This window comes from Eurytemora carolleeae, unplaced genomic scaffold (assembly GCF_000591075.1).
Source record: "Eurytemora carolleeae unplaced genomic scaffold, Eaff_2.0 scaffold647, whole genome shotgun sequence".
Taxonomy (NCBI): Eukaryota; Metazoa; Arthropoda; class Copepoda; order Calanoida; family Temoridae; genus Eurytemora; species Eurytemora carolleeae.
In genome coordinates, this window is record NW_019397569.1 from 46,863 (window position 1) to 59,378 (window position 12,516).

At 31.8% G+C, this 12,516-nt stretch overlaps 1 protein-coding gene across 1 annotated transcript in view; it reads left to right on the plus strand.

Moving 5' to 3' along the window:
- LOC111714973 (neuronal growth regulator 1) overlaps positions 1 to 2,203 on the plus strand; it is a 27,353-nt gene extending 25,150 nt beyond the window's left edge. The window contains exon 11 of the mRNA XM_023490199.1: positions 2,051 to 2,203. Coding sequence (XP_023345967.1) covers positions 2,051 to 2,188 — 138 coding nt within the window. The 3' untranslated portion in view covers positions 2,189 to 2,203. The remainder of the gene's footprint in view (positions 1 to 2,050) is intronic.
- The last annotated feature ends 10,313 nt before the right edge of the window (positions 2,204 to 12,516 follow it).

The following is a 12,516-nucleotide window of genomic DNA, read 5'->3' on the forward strand; positions in this document are numbered from 1 at the left end:
ATGTTCTGATGTAAGTAGAGCTGTGCAAAGTGTGCAAGTATTTACTCTATCTCTAATGTTCTGATGTAAGTAGAGCTGTGCAAAGTGTGCAAGTATTTACTCTATCTCTAATGTTCTGATGTAAGTAGAGCTGTGCAAAGTGTGCAAGTATTTACTCTATCTCTCATGTTCTGATGTAAGTAGAGCTGTGCAAAGTGTGCAAGTATTTACTCTATCTCTAATGTTCTGATGTAAGTAGAGCTGTGCAAAGTATGCAAGTATTTACTCTATCTCTAATGTTCTGATGTAAGTAGAGCTGTGCAAAGTGTGCAAGTATTTAATCTATCTCTAATGTTCTGATGTAAGTAGAGCTGTGAAAAGTGTGCAAGTATTGGTTTTAGATTCAATTTCCTTGAAGCAGTAAATAATTTATGAACTTTCAAATCCTAGAATAGAATTAATCAATGTAATTCCAACCATGCAACATTTAAGTTTTTCGAAGGGGGTCATTTTATTTTGTCTCTGAAAATTTATAAATATTTTTTGGAATAAATGATGAATGTCCCAAATTTTAAATTCTTTTTAAATTAAAGAAATTTTCCCATGCTTTCGTTTTTTTGTCTTATGTTTTAGAAAATAGAGGAGAATTTATTAATTAGTCAATTAAAATTCTAAGACATTTAATCACAAAAAAATTCCAGAAGGGGAGTTGGGAATTCATAAGAATGGTATCAATTAACTTTTCTAAAGAAGATGTTGAATATAAAATATGAGAATTAAAAGTTTTCTTCAATCAATCAATTTTGTCTGCTTTAAATTTAGATTGCTGTCTCAGACCAATAGATTTTTTGTGGCAATTTAATATTTAGAGATCAGCAACAGTTTAAACCGATGAAAAGATAAGAATTAAGAATATAGCAAAGAGAATAGAATAATATATATATATATATATATATATATTATATTCTCTTTGAAATATACAGACCATTTCTATACCAATTATTTTGAAAATATCAAAAAAAACTGTTGTGTTGCTTATTCACGGGATATGTATATAGGTCTGAATGTAAATGAACCATAACAATAGTTAGTATAAAAGAGAATAAGAGAATTATATGTAATTTGATACAGAGAAAAAGTAAATAAAAAAATATATAGATTATAACTAAAAAAAAGCTAATAATGATAAAAGAAGGAAAAAATAATGTGGAAGAGAAAATGAAAGGTGTAGATTATATTATCTGTATGTTTTCTTAAATTTTTTTTTAGTTTCAAGTGACCCTTCATTGCTATTGCAGCATGCTAGATTCACAACAATACCCATCATCAGACCTTTGTATGATCAATGAATGATGATGAATGAAGTATATTCTTATTGTGGCTTCAGAGACGACGAAGAACATTAGTTTTACCAGAATTTAACCATTTTAAGAAAAAATGCGATTGTTGTTCATATACAGGTTTTAGGGCCATCGTAGTGAATCAGACATGCCATGAAAATGAAGGGTCGCTGGAAATTACGTTTACAGTCTTGGGATGGGCATCATTTTTGTGAACGAGCGACATTTTTGAGAAAGATCGAATTTTTTTTTAATGTTGTTTTTGTTAAAAAAAAGAACAATGGACGAATGTCTTGGATCGTTTAGAGAAATGAAAAACAATCTTTTTTAAAACGAGCGAAAAAAAACTATATAAATTTTCGAACGATTTTTACTGAAAGAACAAATTGTTTAACAGATTTTGACAAAAACTATCGTTTTTCACAAAATAAACGATTTTTGGAACAAACCTTTAATAATTATTGTTTTTACTGAAAATCTTATAAACTTTTGAAAAAATTAAACGAATTATTTCATTGAATAAACGATTTTACTGAAGAAATAAGTTTACTGAACAATCGTTAACTAAAAAAAACTAATGAAATAGATGGAGTATGAACGATATTTTTTAGAACAAATGAAATCAATTATCATTGAACAATAGAAAAAAGCGAAATGATGAACAAACGAAATATAAAAAGCCCAATGCACCCATCTCTACTACAAGGACAGTCCCTTTAATATTTATTTAGCAGGGACAGATGAGAGGAACTTATGAAGGAGATGATTGGACAAACGTTATTATTCCTGGGGATCAATTCAATACAGGCATACAGACACAGGTAAAACTGTCTGTACATCTGGGCCCCCCCCCTCCAGTCTGGGAGTAAAGTATCTGTGTATCTATCAGTAATTATCTGTGTATCTGTGAGTAAAGTATCTGTTTATCTGTGAGTAAAGCTAGTATCTTTATATCTGCAAGTAACGTATCTGTGTATCCATCAGTAATTATCTGTGCATCTGTGAGTAAAGTATCTGTGTATCTGTGAGTAAAATATCTGTGTTTCTGTGAGCAAAGTGTCTGTGTATCTGAAAGTAAATATCTGTGTATCTATGAGTAGAGTATCTGTGTATCTGTGAGTAAAATATCTGTGTATCTGTTAGTAAAGTATCATATATATATATATATATATATATGTATATATATATTGTGTGATGGCTATAAAAGTCGAATGACGTTGATAGTTTATGACACTCTTGGAATAAAAGGTCGTCTAACGATGATGTTGCCAACATCTTGAACCTTGATTTTATAAAAAACCAAGGGGGGGCTCGCGCCTCACCCCCCCCCTCCCCCCAAGCACCCTTCCTTAAACAAAGGCCTTGGAGTAAAGTTATGGAGTTCAGGGTTAATAAGTAAACGCTATAACAAATGTGGAAACCAATCTTTAAACTACTTCTACTGTTCAATATTTAATGAAAACATTAAGAAATGGAAAAAATCAGAAAATAGAAAAAATCTAATAAAAGTTGTATGAGCTGAGCTGAGACATATATTTCTCTAAAAATAATATTTTCATGAAAACTAAAAATATTATCTTTTCTCTTATTCCAATGTTAAACCTAATATTCTGATAAAAGATTTTCGCAAAAACTTGCTTTAGACATCACTAAAAAAAGTATTTGATGCATTTGTTTTTTTGCCCTGGAATTATTAGCGGTAGATTCATGGATTTTTCTTGGGTTAATATTTATTATAAAAGAGGTTTGGTGATTTATAATTTTTTACCTGCATATGAAATAAATCATATTGATTGTTTTATTTGTCCAGGTGCTGCTACCCAGGGCTACAGCTGGAGCCTGGAGGGAAGAACAAGTTCGGCAAATGTCGTCTTTATCTCACAGTTCTACTTCTTTCTCCTGATAACTAGTTTTATTTGTCTATCTTGTTAATTTTTTGTTGGAATATTCTTGCTAAATACACTTTTTATACAAGTCGGTTTATTTGTTAAAGGGATTGTAAGCCAACTTCAAGTGACTATTCATGCAAAGATTGTAATTGCCAGATTTACAACGGTACCCTTAAAAGCCTTGTCTGATCAAGAATGACTTAGATATCCAAGTTTTTGTTTCTTTAAACTGTTTGTTTTCATTTGCGGTTTCTCTGCGATACTGGCTTGCGCATTTCGAGAATCAATAAAGAAACTATTCCAATTAAACACATTTTGAGTGAGATTGAGGTTTCAAGGGTTTCATTGATAGGACATTGCCATTTTTGCATAAAGGGTCACTTGAACTGTTATTGTTGTTTTTTATAATCTGAGCTAGAAACATTTACAATAATATCACAAGAGGAATTCATTTTGTGTACTCTCCATGCATTATATAGTCTTTATTTATAGTGTATACTGGGCAACTTCACTTAGTTGCCTAGTAGTCGGTGAATTATTTCAAGTAAATCTGATTTTAACCCTATCCCTGCTGGGGTACTTGAAAACCAGAATACGTTGGGGGGGGGGTCAATTTTACCCCCCCCTCTAAATCCCATATTTAATGTCCAAAAATGACAAATGATACATCATTGGAAAGCTCTTGTGCTCTACTTTTAGAATCTGCAAAAAAAATTGAAAATTAGCAAAAATTGAATTTTTTCTTGCAAAATCCAATTATATAGTAAAAATGTTTGCAAAAAAAATTGGCCAAAAAATGATTCATTATACAATATGAAAAGCCCTTGACCATGCCATTTCAAATATGCAAAAAGTTTTGCAAAATTTTAAATAACCTGATTTTTTATCAAGAAAAACTAAAAATCTGCAAATTTCCTTTGCCAGATTGTTTGCAAAAAATTTGCAATTTTTTCGCTAAACTTGTGCAATCCGTTTCCTTATGTCATAGGCTTTCCAAAAAGCTAAATTTTATCAAAATCTGACAAGTGAAAGTGGGTCAAAACAAAGATTTAGTTTGTTACAGGAAAAAACAGTCATTCAGGCAGTGTGCCTGAGTACTCAGGCAGTTAGTATTAAAGCCCGGTTTTAGGCCTAAAGGGAGGGCTTTGGGTATGTAGGAAAAGTCAGAAAATTTCAACAGCCTCAGACCAATACTTTTTGAGTTATGTAAAAGAAACTACAGGGGGGTCAAATTGACCCCTCCCCCCCCCCCTTAGCAGGAATGGTTAAAGTATTTTTTAACTGATGGTTCTTTTGTAAATCATGATAATTGAGTAAGTTCTCATTGCAGATTGTACAGTCGTCGTTGCAAATATCAATACAAGGAAAACGACTTCTGATCTTAATTTTAGATTTATATATCAAGCTGTTAAAAAGCATGGATAGGAAAAAAATCACGTAAAGCTGTCAATCTAAAAAGCTTCTCTTTCATTACTTGTTACTGTTTAAGCATTTGGGACACAGGACAAAGTTAATGTATTTGGAACACCAATACAAAGTTAAAGTATGCGGTACAATACGACCAAGTTGAATTATTTGGGACACAATGACATACACCATATATTTGAGACACAACGACATAAACCATATTTGGGACACACCAACATACACTATATTTGGGACACAACGACATGAAACATATTTGGGACACAACGACATAAACCATATTTGGGACACATCGACATAAACCATAGTTGGGACACAACAACATAAAAAATATTTGGGACACAACGACATAAACCATATTTGGTACACAATGACATGAACCATATTTGGGACACAACGACGCAAACCATATTTGGGACACAACGACATAAACCATATTTAAGACACAATGACATAAACTATATTTGGGACACAACGACATAAACCATATTTGGGACAAAATGACCCAAACCATATTTGAGACACAATGACATAAACTATATTTGAGACACAACGACATAAACTATATTTAGGACACAACGACATAAACCATATTTGGGACACAACGACATAAACCATGTTTGGGACACAACGACATAAACCATATTTGGGACACAATGACATGCACCATATTTGGGACACAACGACGCAATCCATATTTGGGACACAACGAAATTAAGACACAATGACATAAACTATATTTGGGACACAACGACGCAAACCATATTTGGGACACAATGACCTAAACCATATTTGTTACACAATGACATAAACTATATTTGAGACACAACGACATAAACCATATTTGGGTCACAACGACATAAACCATATTTGGGACACAACGACATAAGCCATATTTGGGACACAATGACATAAGCCATATTTGGGACACAACGACATACACCATATTTGGGACACAATGACATAAACCATATTTGATACACAATGACATAAACTATATTTGGGACACAACAACATAAACCTTATTTGGGACACAATGACATAAACCTTATTTGGGACACAACGACATAAACCATATTTGGGACACAATGACAAACCATATTTGGGACACAACGACATAAACCATATTTGGGACACAACGGCATAAACCATATTTGGTACACAACGACATAAAAAAACATATTTGGGACACAACAATATCAACCATATTTGGGACACAACAACATAAGCCTTATTGGGACACAACGACATAAACCGTATTTTGGACACAACGACATAAACCATATTTGGGACACAATGACAAACCATATTTGGGACACTACGACATACACCATATTTGGGACACAGCGAAATACACCACATTTGGGACACAACGACATAAACCATATTTGGGACACAACAACATACACCATGTGATGAAAGGAACAGAATTCTCATTTTACCAATTTGACATTTTAAAATTCAATAGTATAAAAAGGTTTAAAAATATAAAACAAACTGACATTTAAGCTTGCATTGATCATCAAACTGTATATTTGATAATGATGGTAGTATATAAAATATTTATATTCATATATATATCAAGGATGTTAGATAAAATGACTTCTTCTATTAACAGGGTGGTCGATTGTGTTTATCACGATATGTTCACTCTATATACTCTAAATCTGTATTTTCTTTTTTATTTGAAAACATTTTTATTAGTTTGGTGTTCAGGAAATTATAAAATTGCAAGCAATATAATTCCTTGAAAAATTAATAAAGTTTTAATATACTATATTTGATTTATTGATATTTCACATAAATATATATTTATATATATCAGGTTACGTTTTCAATACTAGTTTTAAAATATATATTTGTGTTACTTTGAAATACAATATTTGAGGATATTGAGCTGGGTATAAAACTAAACCACTATAGTTTCAGTAGAAGTAAATATTTCTATTTACTGATAGCGCCGATTGAAGGATTACTATTTGGATAATGAGATAGATAGAAAGATAGATGATACCGCCTATACTATTTCTATTGGTTCAGAATAGACAACAAACACATGACTGAACCCTGATTGGATCAGGTGCTAATGGACTACTATTCAGAATAGACAACAAACACATGGAACCTGATTGGTTCAGGCGCATACAATAATGAAACTTTCGCTTAAAACTCCAAACAGTTATGAAAGCTGTTTTTCTGTTTTCTTGACTGGCTCAAGATATTTAAGTTTTACGTGATAAGTTTGCCAAAAAAAATCAGGATTAGAAAAAACTGATCATTTCCTTTATCACGAAATCTTTTTCAAATTTATTAAATAACTAGCTGAAGGGCCCGGCGTTGCCCGTGAAAAAAGATGTGAAAAAAAAATTTTAATAAAAAAAAAATCGAGTTTTTTCTATCCTATGACACTCCCAGGTCACCCATGAGTGTCCACAAAAAATTTCAGCCCAATCGGTCCAGCTGTTTGGGCGGCTATACGCAACATATAAATATATACGAATATCTTGTTTTATTAAATAGATAAATACCTGATAAATACAGAATGTACCGGTCTGTTCATAACTGTCGTATACACTTTGTAGGGTTACGAACAATGGATGAGATTTTAATGACGACATTAGATTCTTGCTTCAGTGCTTTAAATTAGACTGTTAAGAAATGGTGCTAAAAAGAAATAAAACCAGCGAAAAATCATAAAATCTGTACAGTCCTCTATAATATCTCATGCGTTATGGGTATCCCAGTATTTGCCCACCCAAGCGATGTTTGTTGACCAGAGTCATATCTTAAGTTAACTCTATCTAAATCCTAGACCCCTAATCTGGGGCTTAACTCCCCAACAATAATATAATGTTGGTAGTTACAGACATTTGAGCTAAACTAAATGTTTTCAGATAATACATTCTAACAATCCTGAGGGGGATAGAAGGAAAGAGTCAAAGAATAAAAACCGTTCACTAAATGGCAGTCAAATAAAAAACTTACAAAGTTTTGATTAATTTCTAAAACTTAGCATTATCAGGGTTTATTTTTTCAATACGTAACTAAGCTTGGGAACCCAGCGCTGGAAGTTTACTAAAAGTTACTCCCGCCGTTTACCCGCACCTGTACGGTTTTACCTGGGAACCAAATGTTCAATATTAAAGTCGACCCACTCAACTTAGAATCTTTAAACCAAGCTAAGAACATTCATGTGGGCCTCCCGAGTTCCCCGATCAAAATTTGAGGCAAATCGGTCCAGGGATTCCTGAGTTATGATTGGTCAAACAAACAAACAGACACCCACCAAACAGAGATTACAACTTTATATATATAAATGATCTTAAAGCAAATCTTTATATTGGATTTTACATTTAGACCCGCCATTTGTTTTACATTTTTTAAGGAAAAAAAGGGAAAATACGGCCCAGTTTAGATTTATGACTGATCGAAATAAAAAATTGTATTGGGAAAATCCGGGAAATTGTTAGTTGTATCAGTATAATATTGATGTACGAAGAAAAAATGGTGGCTTGAAAAGTAGTATTCAAAAACTAAAGTTAATATTAGATAAAAAACATAAATCATAGTACTAGTACAGTATATAAAAACCATCAAATATTGAATCTGTTTGTTTACCAGCTGGAACAAAATAAAGATGAAATATCTTTTACCAGGAAATGTTGAAAACAGTTTTATTAATTCATGAATTTCAAAAGTTTGAAATCTGGTGGTTTCTCAATTATTTATCAGAGTACTTCTTACTCACACTGCACCATGTCACAGAAGTTCAAGGGAATATAATATAGCACGCAGATTTACAGCCAGATTTTTCATTCAAAATTTGATTTGTTTTTTACATTAAAGGGATTGTATGTATAATTTCAAGTGACCCTTCATTTTTAGAGTTGCATGTCCGATTCACAACAGTAGCATTTAAACCTTTGCCTGATCTAGTTTCTCTGACTTATCCTTATTTTTCTACAGCAACGCTATTAATAGTTTAACATTTTCTTTGCAACATTTTTGAAACCCGCTTTTACCGAAAATATTCGGTAATTTCAAGTGCATTATAGTTTCAGTAGAAGTTAATAATTCCATTTACTGATAGCGCCGATTAAAGGATTCATAACTCTAATTGGATAAGGAGATACTATTTCTATTGGTTCAGAAGAGACACCCAAACACATGACTAAATCCTGTTTGGATCAGTCGCGCTAATGGACTCGGCATACAGGAGTGTTCAAGGGACACAAGTAACGAATCAACTGTGTTGAAATCCACGGCACGCAGCTTACACTGAAGGGATTTACAGGAATTCAAGCGCTTTACTAGAGATTTTCACACAGAGCTCTCTGTTCTCGATGAATAATTACAGGTTTAAAACGTACTCTTGGCATTGAAGGCCACTTAATATTTTGATATATTATCTTTAAAATTGCTGGATTAAATATGAAATTAACACTCAAACGTATAAAATCATGAAGATTTGGGTTAATGCAGGAATTATTTAAGTAAGTAAGAAGTAATAATTTATCTATTAGATATTAATTCTGTTTACAATCTTTGTTATTGTTTACAAAAACGATTGTTCTAATACTTTACTGTCAAGTGTTAACAATCCTTTAGTTTTATACGTCACGAAAAACTTGATATCTCCTTAAATATTGAGTGCACAGAAAAGACGGACCACATTTTGGAAATACCAAAATTAGGGCATTTTTATTATTGTTTTAAAAGTTTAACGCAAATTATAGGCTGGCGCTGATTTTATTTACAAGAATAGAGACGACATTCAAGTCTTCTCTTTCAGGGTTACCCACAAAATATGAGACCTCAGAGACGGCTATACGAAATTTATACCGTATTTTTCCTTACATTTATGATTCCCTTCAATTGTAAGCAATTGTTTCTTTCTTTGCAAAACTAAAATAAGCCGTTTTTAGACAATATTCAGTGCAGAAGACATTAATTAACCTTGATATGGTCATACTTTAAGAGTTTCATGTCTTCTTTATTGTTGGTAACCCTGTAGATAAAATGTTCACTAGGATAAGGTGAACAAGAAAACAAGATGATATTTAGAAAAAAACTGTAAGCATAATTTCACACGACCCTTCATGCAAAGATTGCAAGCTCAATTTACAACGGTACCCTTGAAACCTTAATCTGATCAAAAATGTGGAAGATATCCTCGTTTTTATGACTCGAAAAGTGTTCATTTCAGTGTGATCTCTACATTGTTTTTTCTCATCAAGAAAAATGAGTCAGTCATTTTTGCAGAGAAACCGTAAATGAAAATAAACAGTCTAAAGAAACAAAAACGTTGATATCTAATTCATACTTAAACAAACAAAGCTTACAAGGGTACCGTTGTAAATCGGGCATTGTCATCTTTACATGGAGGGTCAATTAAAATGATGCTTCCAGTCCCCTTAAACAGAATAAATAAATAAATATCAAGGGTTTAGGTTACAATAAGTCTGGGATCTTGTTTGTGTAAAAATCCTATTATCTTACTTCTTTTATCTCATCTTCTATTGAACCTAACTAGGGTTCAGTCGAATATATATTTTTCAACACAACTAAAAAATAAGCAAAATGATATCAAACTTTTTTATGTTTTAAAATTTTAAATTTTTTCGATTAATCGATGTTGTTTTGAGTTCTGTACAAGCCTACAATTGACTTCACATATTCCCCTATTTATATACATTATAAGAAAACCAGCTTTCAACACAATTCCAGTTACAATTGGTATAATTCTCAAATTCTCATTTTCTTAGTTCCTATTCTAAATATATTATAGATGTAAAAAATCGGCACAAAATTAACAGATGCTTAAAAATTTATTAAATTCATAGTCAGATTATTAACATGATCACAATTTTACCAGAGCTGAATGGGATATCCTTAATCCCGATCTGTTAATTAATCTCGAGATTAATAACAAGAGGAGATCAAGCATTAATCCCGATATCCACCATTTAAAAGTTACTTGCTCAGGATTTTGAAAATATTTTCCGATATCAAACATTTTTTAGAAACTTTTTAAGAACTAATGTTTACATTGTAAAGCAAAAACAAAAAATGTTCACTGATTTTATGAAAAATTTCGTGGATTTTCAAAATTTAATGACAATCAAATTTTGTTAGAAGCAATTGTTTTAAATTTAAATCCACTAAACCTTCTCTGGGGACATGTAAAGTCCCGCACAAAGTTTGGGTCCGATCGGTTCAGCCGTTTTGACGTTTATTGGATTCAAACAAACAAAAAAACACCAGAACACCCAGCAAAAAATATATTTATAGAAGAACTTAGTTTTTGTATGAACTTTATAATTTGTATTTAAATAGTTTTAAAAAACCAGAGATAAGAGAGTTACAGAGATAGATTAATAATTTGCGATATTTTCCACAGCATGTTCTATTGTGTAAAAGTACTGTACACGACCAATCAGGAGACATCTGTATTAAGGGATATTTAAGGATCCTTTAAATAGGAAATTCAAAATCTTTAAAAACAGACACTATTCATAAACATTATGTTTTATGTTTAAAATCGGAGTATTTCTTTAAAATTTGTAAAACTTAACCCCTGAATGCAACAGAAAACATTACATTGCTGGGACACTATAGGCCTGCTCAGCCTATCCAGGCAGAGTTTATGAGGAGTCTGTGTAGCCTGTGTAAACAATGTATAAATTGTAAAATATAGATATACAACTGCTGGAGTCCTGATTCAACTGTCTTTATATATTATTCATATTCTCGTCTTCAAATCCAACAGAAAACAAGGGGAACAAGAGTTTAATTCATTCTCAATCTTAGTCATAACTTTCTATTTATCTCCCATTGAAACAAAACAAACTTTCCCAAATATGATTTTTAAAATTTTTGTTCCAAAATTTTAATAAAAATGAAAATCACATTGGATTGGAAAATGCGCTACTAAATTCATACCGGCCCTGTCACTGTCCTGTACTGGGGTTGGTTCCACACCATGATTGGCTATATTTCAATATTATATTAAGAATATGACATTTGATTTTCATCTTTAAGATATGCACGCTCTCTCTTAACAATCTAGCAGTATATTATCAATTACTTCTTTTAAACAAAAGCAAGAAACAATTTTAAGAATGTAAATTTAAGCCGCGCAGCTCTAATTTTGGTTGTTCAACTTAAAATTGAATTATTTTTTTCAAGATTTAAGCCAGCGCACAATTGAATCCCGTTTTAGGGAGATTAGAGACGCGGCTTAAATTCATTAAATTCGGACATTGGTGAGATAAAACCGAAACCTAATGTGACGCTTTAAAGTCGTGGCTGGCATAGCTGACCAGATATCAGATATGAACTGTATCCTCTCCAGTAGCTCCAGCTCCCTCCATCCCATGAGCAGCATGATATCCAGCATCACCTCTTCAAGTCAGCATCATTGAAAAAACTGACTCTACAGTGGGAGGCTGCACGTGTTAAACAGCCCCTGGCTATCAATACCTCCCCGTCTCAAGTTTTCATTAATATGTTTTAAAAATATTTTATTCTATATGTAATGTAAGCTTGGGACAAAAATATATATTTAATTGATTTGATTTGATTTGATATATTCAAAGATAAAATGTGTTGGTTACAGTTTTAGAATTATAAATCTTTATCGACGTTTTTAATTTTTAAAGATATAATAAAGACTAATTTCATTCAGATTTATATATAACATGGTTTTATAACCACACATTTTTTCTTCTCTTGATCTTTTTATTTAAAATTAAATGTTTTATTTAAAATCAATTTAACAGAGATTTATATTAATTAATCAGAGAGAGGAAGTTGAATTAACTAGTTGTATTCGATATTTAAGCTTATATAAACTGAAAAGAATGTTGTGAGTTGTAAAGTTT